This window comes from Oncorhynchus keta, chromosome 6 (assembly GCF_023373465.1).
Source record: "Oncorhynchus keta strain PuntledgeMale-10-30-2019 chromosome 6, Oket_V2, whole genome shotgun sequence".
NCBI lineage: Eukaryota > Metazoa > Chordata > Actinopteri > Salmoniformes > Salmonidae > Oncorhynchus > Oncorhynchus keta.
This window is the reverse complement of record NC_068426.1, coordinates 34,531,294-34,550,283: the sequence shown is the minus strand read 5'-3', so window position 1 is coordinate 34,550,283 and position 18,990 is coordinate 34,531,294. Positions and strand designations below refer to the sequence as shown.

Here is an 18,990-nt window from a genome sequence, read left to right as displayed (position 1 = left end):
AAACATAGTGCACTGCTTCGTCTTGTACACTAAAGGACCTGGGTTTCATTGTTTTATTGAAGTCGCTCTCATGCTACGAAAGGTTGGCGGACCCCTGATATAATCTATTATACTGTAAACCGGAGATTGTCATGGTCAGGTCTTCTAATAGGGTGAAGAGTTTTTCCTGGTTTTAGTTGCCCCGAACAGGGGAACAATTTGTAGTGTTTAGTATTTTTGACATTCCACATAAGAAATAAATTCCAAGAAAGACAAAGAATTTTCTCAATGTGGAAGTTCATCACAGTTAAGACAGCTTCCTCTTACTGTGCTATATTAAACAGAGGAGGCTCATCTATCCATTGCTAGTCGCTGACATCTCTCTGACAGCATTATGAAGGAACAACACTGGTAAGGAAAATGACACTTATATAAAAGAATCAGACATGAAAATATATATTTCTGAATGTGTGTATTTCTTATGCTTTACACTTAACATCTGTATGCCTTGGAATACTTGTAATTCATGAGTTGAATGGCATTTCGATGACAATTTATGCTCTCTGACTTGAACAATGACCACGGCTATTGTATATTGAGAACTGGGGCCATATCCACAAATCAAATCAAATTTATTTATATAGCCCTTCGTACATCAGCTGATATCTCAAAGTGCTGTACAGAAACCCAGCCTAAAACCCCAAACAGCAAACAATGCAGGTGTAAAAGCACCAGGTGTAAAAGCACAAAACATCTCAGATTAGAAAATTACTGAGAATGTAGACATTTTCAGGATATAGGTCTAATTCATAACTGGAAACAAGCGTATGTATGGCGTGCGCCAAGTTATACATCTCAATATTTTTGAACATGTGCAGTCTTTTCAGAAATGGCGAACGCAGATATTAAATGTGCAATTTACACAACCGTTATAAATAAGGTCCCGGATGAGTTGAATTTTTGACGGGCGGACGGATAAATGAACCAATTAGAAAAGAGCAACATGCGCATGGACCATGGACCAACATTAATCAAATCTAATTTGGTGTCCGTTCTCCGCGGATCAGTCTAGACAAAGCCATCACCTAGTTGACAGATATTTAAAAGACCTCATGAGCTGTCCGAACCAGTTAAGAGTTTCCAGCAGGTGTCTTGATTATAAAAAGGCAGCAAGTCAGTGGTTCCTGTGACATAAATAGGCAATTTCTTTGGGGTTGAAATAATGTTTTGATATTGCTATTTAAACAACCCATAACTAAAAAACAATTTTACAATGATTTTACATGAGACCTAATTCACATGATATATACTCAGCAAAAAAAGAAACGTCCTCTCACTGTGAACCTTGTTTATTTTCGGCAAACTTAACATGTGTAAGTATTTGTATGAACATAACAAGATTCAACAGCTAAGACATAAACTGAACAAGTTCCACAGACATGTGGCTAACAGAAATTGAATAATGTGTCCATGAACAAGGGGGGGTCAAAATCAAAAGTAACAGTCAGTATCTGGTGTGGCCACCAGCTGCATTAAGTACTGCAGTGCATCTCCTCCTCATGGACTGCACCAGATTTGCCAGTTCTTGCTGTGAGATGTTACCCCACTCTTCCACCAACACCTGCAAGTTCCCGGACATTTCTGGGGGGAATGGCCCTAGCCCTCACCCTCCGATCCAACAGGTCCCAGACGTGCTCAATGGGATTGAGATCCGGGCTCTGCGCTGGCCATGGCAGAACACTGTCTTGCCGGGAATCACACACAGAACGAGCGGTATGGCTGGTGGCATTGTCATGTAAGAGGGTCATGTCAGGATGAGCCTGCAGAAAGTGTACCACATGAGGGAGGAGGATGTCTTCCCTGTAATGCACAGAATTGAGATTGCCTGTAATGACAACAAGCTCAGTCCAATGATGCTGTGAAACACCGCCCCAGGCCTTGACGGATCCTCCACCTCCAAATCGATCCCGCTCCAGAGTACAGGCATCGGTGTAACGCTCATTCCTTCGACGATAAACGCGAATCCGACCATCACCCTGAGACAAAACCGCGACTTGTCAGTGAAGAGCACTTTTGCCAGTCCTGTCTGGTCCAGCGACGACGGGTTTGTGCCCATAGTCGACGTTGTTGCTGGTGATGTCTGGTGAGGACCTGCCTTACATCAGGCCTACAAACCCTCAGTCCAGCCTCTTTCAGCATGTTGCGGACAGTCTGGGCCCTGATGGAGGGATTGTGCGTTCCTGGTGTAACTCGGGCAGGTGTTGTTGCCATCCTGTACCTGTCCCGCAGGTGTGATGTTCGATGTACCGATCCGGTGCAGGTGTTGTTACACGTGGTCTACTACTGTGAGGACGATCAGCTGTCTGTCCTGTCTCCATGTAGCGCTGTCTTAGGAGTCTCGGACATAGCACTTTATTGCCCTGGCCACATCTGCAGTCCTCATGCCTCCTTGCAGCATGCCTACGGCACGTTCACACAGATGAGCAGGGACCCTGGGCATCTTTAATTTTGGTGTTTTTCAGAGTCAGTAGAAAGGCCTCTTTTAGTGTCCTAAGTTTTCATAACTGTGACCTTAATTGCCTACCGTCTGTAAGCTTTTTGCGTCTTAACGGCCGTTCCACAGGTGCATGTTCATTAATTGTTTATGGTTCATTGTACAAGCATGGGAAACAGTGTTCAACCCCTTTTCTGTGAAGGTATTTGGGTTTTTCAAATGATCTTTGAAGACAGGGTCCTGAAAAAAGGGACGTTTCTTTTTTTTGCTGAATTTACCTAAACACTTATCACCACTGGGCTAATAAATAATCACTAAGGCTTCTTTTGATTTCACCATTGACCTACATCATGTTCTTTCAAGTTATCCCTTTGGAGCACCATATCATGTCGTTAAAAAGTATGCATAAATTGGGCATGCCTACAAGTAAAGGTACGAGTTGGGCAATTGAACGCCTCTGGGGCCTAAGTGTTCGATGGTTAATGATAGACCTTTCAGTCGTTTTCTGCAACGCTATCGGCAAGTGACTTGATGCCTAGGCCTACTGTGCCAAAAGAGATTCAGACAGTTGTTGAATGGGATTGCTGGAGTGTTGATAAGGTTAACCAAAATACAGCTTTTAACAACCAAACTTGTATGATTTAAAAGCATTTTAAAAAGACAGATAGAAAGTATTTTGTCTGAATGTGGAAGTTCATCACAGGTAGTTAGACAACTTCCTCTTACTGTGCTATAGGCCTATTACCCAGCAGAGGCCCCTCCGACCACTACTTCTCTCTGACAGTATTACGAAAGAACAACACTTGACGATGACACTTTGATAAAAGAATCAGACATTAAAATAGATACCCGACAACACCGGAGGTATGTGGACACCTGCTCATCGAACATCTCATTACAAAATCAGGGGCATTAATATGGAGTTGATCCCCCTTTGCTGCTTTAATAGCCTCTACTCGTCAGGGAAGGCTTTCCACTAAATGTTGGAACATTTCTGCGAGGACTTGCTTCCATTCAGCCACAAGAGCATTAGTGAAGTTGGGCACTGATATTGGGCGACGTTCCAATTCATCCCAAAGGTGCTTAATGGAGTTGAGGTCAGGGCTCTGTGCAGGCCAGTCTAGTTCTTCCACACCGATCTCGACAAACCATTTCTGTATGGACCTCGCTTTGTGCACTGGGGCATTGTCACGCTGAAACAGGAAACAGGCTGAAAACGCTGAAACAGGCCTTCCCCAAGGCCCACAAAGTTGGAAGCTCAGAATCTTGTAGAATGTCATTGTAGGCTGTAACGTTAAGATTTCCCTTCACTGGAACTCAGGAGCCTAGCCAGAACCATGAAAAACAGCCCCAGACAGACTGCCAGATGGTGAGGCGTGATTCATCACTCCAGAGAACGCATTTCCACTGCTGTGAGCTTTACACCACTCCAGCTAATGCTTGGCATTACACATTGTGATCATAGGCTTGTGTGCGGCTGCTCACCTATGGAAATCCACTTCAGGAAGCTCCCGACGAACAGTTATTGTGCTGACTTTACTTCCAGAGTTAGTTTGATTTTTAGTTTCGGCACTAGGCGGTTCCATTCTGTGCCTTGTGTGGCCTATCCCTTTGCTATTGTTGCTCCTAGATGCTTCCACCTCACAATAACAGCACTTACATTTGACCGGAGCAGCTCTTGCAAGGCAGAAATGAGACAAACTGACTTGTTGGCATGTTGGCATCCTATGACAGTGCCATGTTGAAAGTAACTGAGCTCTTCAGTACGGGTCATTCTACTGCCAATGTCTGTCTACTTAGATTGCATGGCTGTGTGCTCGATTTTTACAGCTGTCAACAATGGGTGTGGCTGAAATAGCCAAATTCACTCATTTGAAGGGGTGTCTACATACTTATGTTTAGACAGATTATCTCTGAATGTGTGTATTCCTTATGCTTTACACTTAAAATCTGTATGCGTTAAAATAGGCCCAAATGTGATTCATGAGTTCAATGGCAATTTATGCTCTCTGACTTGAACAATGACCACAGTAGGCTATTGTTCGATGTCAGGTCGATCACGAGTTACCAGTCGCTCGCAGCCCACCGATGAGTAGCTCGCCAAACAATTCTGAAAGTACACGCAATTCTCACCGCAAACTGTCATGAACAAATCTCACCCAGTAGCCTATCAGACAGCTACTATTTAATCAACACAACACTCACATTATCCCATCCCTGGTTAGCCACTAACACAAAATATCTGCCAATTCGTTTTCAGGCATTTTTGACCCTGTCTGTCTGTGTGGCGCGCGTGTTTGTTTAACACTCCTCGTGTAATTGATGTGCTAACCGTCTTGTGGGTTGACGTAAGTACTTTCCGCAAAACATGCACAATTAAATGTATAAGTAGGCTTACCTGGCAATCGTACATCACAGTTAAGTATATAATTTGCAGTGGCGATTTTAGCCTGTAAATCTTGGTGGGGCAAAAAACAAAAAAATGTGGGATGCATGCCAGCAAAGCCACTACACAACAATATTAAACATTACATTAATTGCACTGTAACGGTGACAAACGGTGCCCACAAACTGTTAGGGCCTTCATAAAGCTGTGCCAGCAGCAGTCCCAACACCTTACCACTGCTACACATGGCTTTCAGCAGAGCCTCGTCTGGCAGTGAAACAGTTCATTCAGCCTCATTTACTGCCTTTTAAAATAACAGCTGATATGGCTGACTTGCTTAAACAAATGTGCTTTCTACTGACAATTGAGATGTACAAACTATGGCATAAGGGGACGACAAGCGGATAAGAGGCAATCAGTAATTTCCATTTCGACATTAATGAGCGAACTCGGACGGACATAGTAAATATAACTATTTTTTTCAGCACTTTTGAAATGTACAGCAACAGAATTCAGTTATTTTTTTCCCACGTTGTTTGCAAACTGATGTGTAATATGTATTAATGCCAAAATAACATGCAAAACAGGAAAGCATCCCCTCCCCCACACACAAAGTGGGGCTTTGCCCTGACTAACACATGAAGTCTATTTTACATAATATGCCTAAATACTTATAACCACTAGGCTAATAAACACGTTTTTTTAAATGATTTAATTACCTACTTCATTTTAACTCAAGTTATCCATTTGGAGTGCAACATCATGTTGTTAAAATATATGTCTAAATTGACCAAGCCTAAATTGGGCAGTTCATGGCATCTACACTAAAAATAAAAGGTTCCTGGAGTGGCCTTTAAGGGTTCTTCAAACTGAAACTGTGGGGGAACCCCTATACATTTTTCAAAGAACCCTTTAAAAGGTTTCTTCAGAGAACTCATTTTAATGGATCCTCAATGAACCTTTTGAAGAACCTTTTGGGGTTAATTTGTGAACTACCCCCCCTATTATTAATATGAATAACATCAATAATACAATATTTGAGTGTTTATTATAATTTTTAGTGGCAAAGCAGAATAGGAACATTCAAATATGAGGTAAACTCCCAGCAGAGCCCCAAGTCCAATGGATATATCCTGAAGGCATTGAGTTGTTAAATGGGAGTGACAAGTGTGTTGCTATAATGGTAATTGTCAACATTCTGCTTGTAACAATAATCAGAATTGGTAGAAAAAAAAGAAAAGGACGTTTGCATGCCATCATATTAGGCAATAATTAAGAGTTGGCAACGTGGACAGTTGAAAACGTTTTACCATTGTCGCATTTGATGTACACTCGCATTCACCATGGTTGACTGAGGTGACACAGCTTGCGCTGCCTCATTGCATTTGGTCATTGCAAGTGTAAGCCATTGGGTGTATTGAATAACTCATTCAAAAATGGCAAAAAATACAGTCAAAAAATGGAATCCTGTTTTAAGATAAAAAAAAATTAAAAAACTTCCAGCTCAGAGTAGATTTTAGGATGATGTTAAGATACTGCCCAGACAAACTCATGTTATTGCCATCAACTCATAAGTGTCTGTCCTTTATCTAGGAGATAAAAGCTCATATTTAATGCTATTTTTTTTGTTGTCGCTACAAAACTACCTCTATACTTCCATTAATTTTGTATAGGTTACCTTTAGCTGAGTCCCGTGACGCTTGTGTGGTACTGTAGTAGAACATATATTAGTTTTGTAGCCCAAACGGTTCGGACGTCACAGACAAAAGTTGGCACATCAGCATTATCGACTTCAACCATTCAGATGCTGCAGAAGTTTAGTGAGGGGACCGATTTTCGGGATGTTTCCTGGACCGACAAACAATTGAGATACAGCCAATGTAAAAATAAAATATATTAAAAAAAGATAGTTTAAACTGACAGATTTTGAAGGGGATATTTTAGCTATCTTACTTAGATTTACTCACTGGTCAATGCTTTGTGGATTCCGGGCCCTGACTGCACCACGACGAACCCTTGACAGGTCAATGGCAGGTTCATGAGCGGTCTGCTTAAACTTAATCTGAATGGTGTTTTATTTGCCTACAGTGTGATTTTGGATGTGATGCAACGGAACAGTTCAGTCTTGGAAAAATGTGAACTGGTGAATTTGCTGGCAACCAAAGTACGACAAACTACTACATTTCATAACACTTTTGGTAACTTAAACGTGTTTAGAAAAGAGTTAGGGAAGCAGGATTGTAGGATTTGTTGTAGCTCAGGAATGCCCAGCATTGTATTGAATGTACCACACAGTAAATGAAGTCAAGACAGATTTTCAGTTTTTAAAATAGAAAAAGTGCGAGGCCGTCTGCACTCTTTTTTTTGGTTTGGATTCTTTCACATTCTCAACAGTCTTTGAAATGCATAATACTGTATCTTAAAGTAGTCTGTAGCTGTGTGTTACGCCGGTCCCTTCTTTCAGGGAACTGAGATTGTTTTCAGCCCATAAAATACTCATATCCTGTTCCCACAGGTGTCCCCTTTACACTTCCTTTCAGAGGCTGCTGTTACTCCTAGTGTCGCTGTGTCTCTACCCCTCCTGCTCTGGGAGGACCTGGGCTCAGAGGAAACTACCCTGTGATGTCATCTCTCTCAACCATTCACTGGCCTACGACTGCTCGTGCAGGAAGCTACTCCAGGTACCCCACGATATCAGCTGGAATGCCACAGAGCTCGACCTGTCCTCCAACCAAATCAAGACACTCTCCAGCTCCTCGTTCTGGAACCTCCAGAATCTGACGCTGCTAGACCTTAGCTATAACTTCAACCCCCAGGAACATCCATTGAAGATAGAGGACCAAACATTCTCCATGCTGGATCAGCTGGAGGCACTGCTCCTTGACGGTAATGGCCTTTGCACAGTGCCGAGGGGCCTTCCATCTGGGTTGCAGATTTTGTTTCTGAGGTACAATGACATCAAGACTGTAACACCGGAAGACTTCAGGGATATTCTACGAATTAAAGTCATCCGCTTAAGTGACAACTGCCAAGGGAGTGTCTGTAGTGGGACCCTGGATATTGCAAACCACACTTTTTCCAGCCTCACTAACCTGACAAACCGCTCAAACTCGAACGGAACCTAATCACCCACATTCAACAGCATGACCTGAGTGCACTCACTAATCTGAGCGCTCTAGACCTTTCGGGCAACTGTCCTGTGTGTTCTAACACCCCGTTCCTCTGCTTTCCCTGTAATACACCCAACGGGGCACTACAGATCCACCCAGATGCCTTCAGGAGCCTCTCCCAGCTGCAGGAGCTGAGCCTATCAGGAAACTCCCTAGAGCACCTACAAACATCCTGGTTTGAGAACCTCACCAACTTACACTACCTGTACCTCTCATTTAATCGTCTGGTTGGGGAGATAGCCAATGGGGACTTCCTCTCTGTGCTACCTTTCGTAGAAGTGATGGACTTGTCTTACAATAATGCTGGACAAAATACCCACAACTTGACCCTCTCAAATAATTTTTCCAAACTGGCATCTCTGAAGACATTACACCTAGAAAACTATGTTTTTTCAGCTCTTCACAAAAATCACTTGGAACCACTTTACTGTTTAGCTAATCTGTCTGTCCTCAATTTGGGAACCAACTTCATCTATTGGACAGACCTTTCACTTTTTGAAAAGTTCCACAATTTATCCAGTGTTGGCCTCTCAGAGAACAGTCTGACTTTCCTGTCCAATAGGGTAGATGCCTTGTCTGTGAATGGGTATGGCTGGGGCTATGAGCCAGATATAGACAGGTACGGGCCTTTCATACACAAGGATAAATTCTACCGTCGCCATTTGCCTAACATTAAACCAGAGTGTCTTGCGTACGGTCCAGTGCTCGACCTCAGCAAAAACAACATCTTCCACATAAACCCTGATATGCTGCAGGGCCTGAACAACACAGCTTGTCTCAACCTGTCATCTAACTTCATTGGAGACATGTTCAACGGCAGTGAGTTTGTACATTTCTCCAAGCTGAAGTACTTGGATCTATCCCAGAATAAAGTCTACCTGCGCTATGAGCATGCATTCAGTGAACTGACAGCACTGGAGGTGTTGGACTTGAGTTATAATAAACATTACTTTCTGGTGGCAGGGCTAAACCACAGTTTAGCGTTCCTAGAACACCTGAATTCTCTGAAGGTTCTGAACTTGAGCTGGAATGAGATCAGCACCCTCACTGATAAAACCATGTCAAGCAGCTCCCTGCAAGAATTGAACTTCCAGGGCAACCGCCTGGACATCATGTGGAACGAGGGCCTGGACTTTAATCATCTTTTCAGAGAACTTAATAACCTGACGTCCCTGGATCTGTCATACAACCAGCTCCGCCACATCCCATCTGAGGTATACCACAACTTCCCCAAGGCCCTGAGACACTTGACTCTGAGTAAAAACGGACTTGAGGACTTTAACTGGACGATGATCACACAACTGCCACATCTGGAGGAGCTGGACTTGAGTAAGAACCACCTGGAGCAGGTGGCCTTAACCGTCTCCACTCTTACCAGTTCACTGAGGCTGCTGGACCTGAGCCATAACAGGATTTCCCAGCTAGCGCCTGGTTTCCTCAGCGGCGCCAGGAGCCTGTATGTGCTGAACCTCAGCTTCAACCTGCTGGAGCTCATCAACCAGACAACGTTTGAAACAGGAGCTGAAAACCACCTCCAGCAGCTGTCACTACAGGGGAACCCGATCCACTGCACCTGTGACTTGCTGGAGTTCCAACTGTGGATGAGGAGCAATGAGGTGGAGATCCCTCTGCTGGCCAGCGGGGTGACGTGTGACATGCCCATGGAGAGGAAGGGCAGGTCTGTGCTGAGTTACGACATAGAGGAATGCGTGAAGGATGACAACGCAATGGCCTTCTGCATCCTCACGTTGTTACTCGTTGTTCACGTTCTGTTGGTATCTCTCACAGCACACCTCTTTTACTGGGACCTGTCCTATATTCTTGACTACTGTGGGGCCAAGCTGAAGCACCAATGTCTCTTACAGCACACAGCCTGTGTCTACGATGCCTTCGTCATGTATGACACCACAGACCCGCTGGCCTCTGATTGGGTGTTGAACCACCTTAGGGTGGAACTAGAGGAGCGCGGAGAGAGGGTTCGCCCACTCTGCCTGGAGGAGCGTGATTGGATGCCAGGGGTGCCTATCATGGATAACCTTTCCAATAGTGTGCGACAGAGCAGGAAAACGGTGTTTGTGCTGACAGAGGGCTTCCTGTCGCGTGGTGTGGTTAAAATGGCCGCCCTGCTAGTGCAGCAGCGGCTGGTGGAGGAGGGTGTGGATGCCATGGTGTTGCTGCTGCTGCAGCCCCAGGTTCTGCGACGCTCACGCATCCTCCACCTGCGCAGACGGCTCTGCAGGCGCAGTGTTCTGGAGTGGCCAGCAACTGCCTGTCCGGCTGCCCAGCGCTGGTTCTGGCACAACCTGAAGAGAGCCATACGGAAAGATCAGCGAGCCACACACGCATCACTACACGGCACATACTTCACTGGGCGGTGAACTCAAGGACATGAAAGGAACTGACCAAAAACAGGAAACCGATCAAAAACATGACTGAGTTTACTTAAAGGTCTCCAATTCCTACTCTGCAGTGTTCTAGACTCAGTTCCTAGAGACATGACTGTGTAGTTCCCCTTCACACACACACAGGCACACACAGGCACACACGCACACGCACAGACATGCACACACACACACACACACACACACACACACGCACACCCACACAATATAGCCTATTGCAGCGGCTGCATGGTTTTCTGTACAATCCATAATAGAATATTAGGCCTTGATTTCTGTTTTTCCTCTGAAGGATTATATTATCAATGGTCACATTAGCTTCTCTGTGAAAATGCCTGCCTCATCTACAGTACAATATAGTAAATCATGTGACTCTGTTTACTGTTGATGTACGTGACCTCATCTATACCTGGTAAGAAAACAGTATTATGATCCTATTTTGGCTACATTCAGATGTTTTTGACAGGTGAAAACCAGTCTACCGATACGTTAATAAACTTAGTTACAATGGTTTCCTATGGGAGGACAATCTTACTGATCTCAACCACTGGGTGGCAGAGTAACTCCTGATTCATGTGTTCAGGACTGGCATGATGTACACATCACTAGTTCCATATCAGTGGCTTCTCCTACAGTATCACCCGACTCTGGAAGGCAGTGTTCTCCATCCCTGGTCCTAGAGAACCACAGGGTGTGCAGGCTTGAGCGAGTCATACTTTACAAAGTGTATCAATATCAGAATGGTTTATTATCAACCAAAAGAAAAGACCTGTGCCATTCACTTTGAACTGGACTGTGTTTACAATCGCGGTACTGAGTAGATCCGCTTGTTTTGAGAGCTGTATGTAGCCACGGGTGCTCATGTGTTCATATCCTTTGCTAGTTAGTGAGTTATTAAGCCAGTTATAGATCATTTGTTGCCAGAAATGGGGGAGGGATTATTTCCTACAAGATCACAAAACGTGTACATTTCTAGACATAAAGACAGGCTTGAATAAGATAAATAGCCAATAGGCAGAGGGTAGCATCATTTGTCTGATTCTCTGTGATAATGACATGGGAATAATAACACCATTTATTTTGTAAAGTGGTTTCTTGCATCAAACAACACAACAACATTTTCTGAACAACTCCTTGTATGAAGGATTAAAACAAAAAAAACGTGTCTGGACCAAAGAAACAGGAGTTCTACAAGACGACTCACTGCTCTCTGTACGTTAAAACAAACCTGCAGAAATGCAGACTAGGGCCAAGATGGCGCCGACAGACATGGCAGCTCTGCTTCTAACTCCTAAGCAACTTTGCAATAATGTTTGACATTTTTGTGTGTGTTATACAAGCATTTCGCTACACCCGCAATAACATCTGCTAAATATGTGTATGCGACCAATATTTTGGGGATTTGATTTGACAAACATACGCAGTACACACATATATGATCTTTGATATAAATACATACTCTTCGTTATACACATACAGAAGACACATACACATACATTTGTATATATCTCTGTAGAAATCTTTATTTAAAAACCTTGTTATTATAACTGGCAACATAGTCCTGGAGGCTAGTGTGTCCCTGTGCTGATCTTGTACAGGTGTCCAGGTATCCAGGTATCTAGTCGGAGGAAAGAACACACGTCTCCAGAAGGGAATCTTTCTATTTTAATAATCCAGACTGTGTTATGTTATACCATCACCTACTATAGGTCTATGGCCACTGACAGTGCCTTGTGTCAATTTAGAACGGTTGACTAAATCAGTCAATGGTTCCCAATTCTCTCCTTAGGGACCCCCAGCTGTTCCAGAGGTAATTCACTTGATTCAATTTGCCAATCAACAAAATAACACTGTGGAATTTTAACAATATAATATGACTGACAAGAATTTAAATTTAAAAAAAACCTGAGAAATGTTCTTTATAGAACCATTCTCTGCAAAGGTTGTATAAAGAACCATAAAAAAGGGTACTATATAACCCCAAAAAAGGTTGTAACTATAGCGGAACCCTTTTTGGTGCTGTATAGAACCTTTTTAAATGGTTCTTTATACAATATAACCTTAGGAAAGCTTTCTTTATAGCACCATACAGGTTCCATTTAGAACCTTATGAGCATGGTTCTTCATTGAACCTTCAAAAAGGGTTCTATATAGCACCAAAACGGGTTCTGCTGTGTTTACAATCCAATAACCCCTATCTGGTACTATTTAGAACACATTTTGTTGTGTGTATAACTAGGTTTCCATTCAATTGGCAACATATTTTCATGTGAATATAAAAAAAGACACGAGATCTTCAGTTTCTTGGCAATTTCTCGCATGGAATAGCCTTCATTTCTCAGAACAAGAGAAGACTGAAAAGACTTTCAGAAGAAAGTTCTTTGTTTCTGGCCATTTTGAGCCTGTAATCGAACCCACAAATGCTGATGCTCCAGATACACAACTCTTCTAAAGAAGACCAGTTTTATAGCTTTTACGAAGTTACGAACAGTTTTCAGCTGTGCTAACACAATTGCAGAAATGTTTTCTAATGATCAATTATCCTTTTAAAATGCTAAACTTGGATTAGCGAACACAACGTGCCATTGGAAAACAGTACTGATGGTTGCTTATAATGGGCCTTTGTACGCCTATGTAGATATTCCATAAAAAATCTGCCATTTCCGGCTACAATAGTCATTTACAACATTAACAAGGACATTTCTAAGTGACCCCAAACTTTTGAATGGTAGTGTACATATGAGATGAATAATGTAATATATGCAAACATTATTAAAGTGGCATTATTTAAAGTGACTAGTGATCCATTTATTAAAGTAGCCAATGATTTGAGTCTTTGTGTTGGCAGCAGCCTCTCTGAGTTAGTGATTGCTGTTTAACAGTCTGATGGCCTTGAGATAGAAGCTGTTTTTCAGTTTCTCTGTCCCAGCATTGATGCACCTGTACTGACCTCACCTTCTGGATGGTAGCAGGGTGAACAGGCAGTGGCTCGGGTGGTTGTTGTCTTTGATGATATTTTTGGCCTTCCTGTGACATCGGGTGCTGTCGGTGTCCTGGAGGGCAGGTAGTTTGCCCCTGGTGATGCGTTGTGCAGACCGCACCACCCTCGGGAGAGCCTTGCGTTTGAGGGCGGTGCAGTTGCCGTACCAGGCAGTGATACAGCCCGACAGGATGCTCTCAATTGTGCATCTGTAAAAGTTTGTCATGGTTTTAGGTGACAAGCCACATTTCTTCAGCCACCTGAGGTTGAAGAGGCGCTGTTGCGCCTTCTTCACTACACTGTCTGTGTGGGTGAACTATTTCAGTTTCTCTGTGATGTGTATGCCGAGGAACTTAAAACTTTCCACCTTCTCCACTACTGTCCCGTCGATGTGGATAGGGGGGTGCTCCCTCTACTGTTTCCTGCAGTCCACGATCATCTCCTTTGTTTTGTTGACATTGTGTGAGAGGTTGTTTTCCTGACACCACACTCCAAGTGCTCTCACCTCCTCCCTGTAGGTTTCGTCGTTATTGGTAATCAAGACTGGAATAGAGAGCGAATTAATATATCCGTAAAGACACCAGCTGGTTTGCGCATGCTCTGAGGACGCGGCTAGGGATGCTGTCTGGGCCAGTAGCCTTGTGAGGGTTAACACGTTTAAATGTGTTACTCACGTCGGCCACGGAAAAGGTGAGGGGGGCCCGTAGTCATTGGTAGTGGGCCACGTCAGTGACACTGTATTATCCTCAAAGTGGGCAAATAAGGTGTTTAGTTTGTCTGGAAGCAAGACGTCGGTGTCCGTGACTTGGCTGGTTTTCTTTTGTAATCCGTAATTGCCTGTTGACCCTGCCACATAGGTCTTATGTCTGAGCCGTTGAATTGCGACTCCACTTTGTCCCTATACCGACATTTTGCTTGCTTGATTGCCTTGCGGAGGGAATAACTACACTGTTTATATTCGGCCATATTCCCAGTCATCTTTCCATGGTTAAATGCGGGGGTTCGCGCTTTCAGTTTTGTGTGAATGCTGCCATCTATCCACAGTTTCTGGTTAGGGTAGGTTTCAATAGTCACAGTGGGAACAACATCTCCAATGCACTTCCTTATAAACTCACTCACCGAGTTTGCGTATACATCAATGTCATTCTCTGAGGCTGCCATAACATTTCCCAGTCCATGTGATCAAAACAATCTTGAAGCGCAGATTCCGATTGGTCAGACCAGCGTTGAATGGTTCTAGACATGGGTACATCCCGTTTGAGTTTCTGCCTATAGGACGGTAGGAGCAAAATGGAGTTGTGATCAGATTTTCCGAAGGGAGGGCAGGAAAGGGCCTTGTATGCATCGCGGAAGTTAGAGTAGCAGTGATCCAGTGTATTGCCTGCGCAAGTGCTGCAATCAATATGCTGATAGAATTTAGGTAACCTTGTTCTCAAATTTGCTTTGTTAAAATCCCCAGCTACAAAAAAATGAAGCCTCAGGATATATGGTTTCCAGTTTACATAGAGTCCAGTGAAGTTCCTTGAGGGCCGTTGTGGTATCTGCTCGAGGGGGGATGTACACAGCTGTGACAAACACTGACAATAATTATTTTGGGAGAAAATATAGACTGCATTTGATTGTAAGGAATTCTAGGTCAGGTGAACAGAAGGACTTGAGTTCTGTATGTTGTTATGATTACACCATGAGTCGTTAATCACGAAGCATACACCCCCGCCCTTCTTCCTCCCAGAGAGGTTTATTTATGTCGGCGTGAAGCATGAAGAAACCTGGTGGCTGTGCCAACTCTGACAACATATCCTGAGAGAGCCATACTTCCGTGAAACAGAGAATGTTACAATCTCTGATGTCTCTCTGGAAGGCAACCCTTGCCCTAATTTCGTCCACCTTGTTGTCTAGAGACTGGACATTGGCGAGTAATATTAATATACTCGTAAGCGGTGGGTGGTGTGCACACCTTCGAAGCCTGACCAGGAGGCCGCTCCGTCTACCTCTTCTGCGGCAACATTTTTTGGGTCGGCCTCTGGGATTAGATCCAATGTCCTGGGTGGTGGTCAGAACAAAGGATCCGCTTCGGGAAAGTCGTATTCCTGGTCGTAATGTTGGTAAGTTGACGTCGCTCTTATATCCAATAGTTCCTTCTGGCTGTATATAATAACACTTAATATTTTCTGGGCTAACAATGTAAGAAATAATACATAAAAAACTAAATACTGCAGTTTCCTAAGGACTCGAAGCGAGGCGACCATCTCTGTCGTTTGCCATCTTGCAATATTTGCGCAATAAAGGCGTTTCCATCGCCATTTCTTCAATAATTAACTTTACCAACACAAAAAGATCCCACCATGTCGAAAGAACACATGATCTCTCTGCATTTATAAAATTGTACCGAAACAACCTGTTTCCATCATAGCTGTTGTGATTTTTTAAAAATACGATATGACTTTACTCGCATAAAAACTGTAGATGTAAACGTGGTTTATTAAGCAGAGAGAGAACAGCACACCCAGAGCCATATATTTAGATTATGGCTCTGCGCATGTAGCGCCACCCCAGTAGCAGGAAATGTTCCCACGATCCTTCCGCCTCTGAGCACACCCACAGTAAGACTCTCTATACAAATGATTTTTGCTCCAGTTACATGGTCTTTTATATACTGTTTCAGGCAGACCATACAGAATTCCTTCAGCATCAGGCATTAACAGTCACAGCGGTACAACAGTAATTTATGAACATGGTCTATGCAGACAGAGACAGAAAATTAAACATTACAAATGTATTTCACAGTCACCAACATTATCAGAGGATGATCTCATGATTTTGGCTTCAGCCAACCGAGCTCATGTTGTAAACCTGCTATTCCTCTACTGATTCTTTATTAAAACAAAGCATATACTTTTCCAGGTGTGAGTCTCTGTCCTCTTTATTTCATCGGGTACTTTTTGTGGACACCACCAACGTGTGCAGTGACCTCACTCTATGGTAAACCTGTGGTCATAAACCTTTCACGGACGTGTTCTCCGATAAGAGCACACTGTCAGTTCACATTCAACCCATGATCAGCCAATGAATGTTTATAAACACACACATCACAGGTTAAACTCCTGATCAGGTCAAATCACATGAGAACCAGGACGAAACCTTTGATGGAGTTGATGTTAAAGAAAAAGACTATTCTTGGGATAAATGCAAATACACGCCTTTGTACTGACTTCGGGATGCGACGCACACTCATGCAACACACACAATGACTATGCACTCCACATATCACATACACAAATGCCCTTTCTCACAGGTTCAGATTCATGCGAGACACTGACATTGTAAAATAACCTTCAGCATTCTAAGTTAGAATGCATTGACTCCCTAGATGATTCTGCTAGCAGTCCAAGTTCAGTCAAATCAAATCAAATTGTATTTGTCACATGCGCCGAATACAAGTGTAGACTTTACCGTGAAATGCTTACTTACAAGCCCTTAACCAACAGTGCAGTTCAAGAAGAAAATATTTACCAAGTAGACTAAAGTAAAAAGTAATAATAAAAGTAACACAATAACAAAAACAAGTATATACAGGGGGCACCGGTACTGAGTCAGTGTGCAGGGGCTAGTTGAGGTAATCTGTACATGTAGGTGGGGGCGAAGTGGCTATGCTTGGGTAACAAACAAACAGCGAGTGTACAAAAGGGAGGGGGGTGGTCAATGTACATTTTCCAGTGGCAATTTTATGAATTGTTCAGCAGTCTTATGGCTTGGGGGTAGAAGCTGACTTTTGAGACTTTTGGTCCTAGATTTGGTGCTCAAGTACTGCTTGCCGTGCAGTAGCAGAGAAAACGAGTCTATAACTTGGGTGGCTGGAGTCTGGGTGGGAAAGGTTTTGTTGTGCCCTCTTCACAACTGTCTTGGTATGGTTGGACCATGATAGTTCGCTGGTGATGTGGACACCAAGGAACTTGAAACTCTCGAACCGCTCCACTACAGCCCCATGGATGTTAATGTGGGCCTGTTTGGCCCGCCTTTTCCTGTAGTCCACGATCAGCTCCTTGGTCTTGCTCACATTGAGGGAGACGTTGTTAAAGTCCCCGGCAACTAGGAGCGCTGCTTCTGGGCGAGCATTTTCTTCTTTGCTTATGGCCTTAAAGAGTTGGTTGAGACCGGTCTTAGTTCCAGGTTCATTTTGTGGTGGTAAATAGACGGCTACGAATAATACAGATGAGAACTCTCTTGGTAGATAGTGTGCTCTACAGCTTATTATAAGGTACTCTACCTCAGGCGAGCAATACCTCGAGACCTCTTTAATATTAGACATCGCGCACCAGCTGTTATTGACAAAAAGACACACACCCCCACCGCTCGTTTTACCAGAGGTAGCGTCTATGTTCTGCCGGTGCATGGAAAATCCTGCTAGCTCTATATTGTCCGTATCTTCGTTCAGCCACATCTCTGTGAAACATAAGATGTTACAGTTTTTAATGTCCCGTTGGTAGGATCATCTTTATCGTAGGTCGCCAATTTTATTGTCCATTGATTGCACGTTAGCGAGAAGAATGGAAGGCAGTGGGAGTTTACTCGTTCACCTCCGGATTCTCAGAAGGATCCCCCGATCTGCGGCCCCTTTTCCGGCGTCATTTTTTCAAGCAAAAGGCGAGGATCAAGGCCTGTTCCAGTGAAAGCAGGACATCCTTCTCGTCGGACCTGTTAAAGGAAAAAGTTTCTTCCAGACTGAGGTGAGTAATCGCTTTTCTGATGTCCAGAAGTTATTTTCGGTCATAAGAGACAGTAGCAGCAACATTATGTACAAAATAAGTTTAAAAAATAAGTTACAAAAAAAATAACAAAATAGCACAATTGGTTGGGAGAATGTAAAACGTCAGCCATGTTCTTCGGGGTATTCAATGGCAGATGCTCATATAAAAACTGTGTCTGGACCAAAGAAACAGAAGAGTTTTACAAGAAGACTCACTGTTCTCTGTACGTTAAAAACAAACCTGCAGAAATTCAGACTAGGGCCAAGATGGCGCCAATAGCAACTTTGAAGTATTTCTTTCTGTTATACAAGCATTTTGATACTCGCAAAAACATCTGCTAAATATGTGTATGTGATCAATATTTTTGTTTGATTTGATTTGACAACCATACACAGTACACACGTATATGCTCTTTGATATAAATACATACTCTTCGTTATACACATACATATATTTGTATATATCTCTGTAGAAATCTTTATTAAAAACTATGTTATTATAACTGGCAACATAGTCCTGGAGGCTAGTGTGTCCCTGTGCTGATCCTATCCAGGTATCCAGGTGTCCAGGTGTCCAGGTGTCCAGGTGTCCAGGTGTCCAGGTGTCCAGGTGTCCAGGTGTCCAGGTGTCCAGTTGTCCAGTTGTCCAGTTGTCCAGGTATCCAGGTGTCCAGGTATCTAGTCGGAGGAAAGAACACACGTCTCCAGAAGGGAGTCTTTCCGTTTGAAAAATTCAGAAGTGTTTGGACCTGTTGTATAAAATGATAAACAAAGAAAAAAGGAGTAAAAAAAACATACACTGTTCTCTTTGTGCTGTGACTTCCACAATAACTAC

General features: G+C 43.3%; 2 protein-coding genes across 6 annotated transcripts in view; one reads left to right on the top strand and one right to left on the bottom strand.

The window, feature by feature from the left end:
* Positions 1-342: 342 nt before the first annotated feature.
* LOC118385429 (toll-like receptor 8) lies at positions 343-16,941 on the top strand. Its single transcript, XM_035772557.2, is given in 3 exon segments — positions 343-390; positions 7,375-7,955; positions 7,958-16,941. Coding segments are annotated over 3 exon segments (3,048 nt in total). The 5' UTR covers positions 343-373; the 3' UTR covers positions 10,408-16,941.
* Positions 15,870-18,990, bottom strand: part of LOC118385576 (multiple C2 and transmembrane domain-containing protein 1-like) — a 54,724-nt gene continuing 51,603 nt past the window's right edge. For all 5 annotated transcript variants that reach the window (XM_052521352.1, XM_052521349.1, XM_052521350.1 and 2 more), the window contains one exon: positions 15,870-18,904. The gene's annotated coding sequence lies outside the window, so the exon portion shown is untranslated. The remainder of the gene's footprint in view (positions 18,905-18,990) is intronic.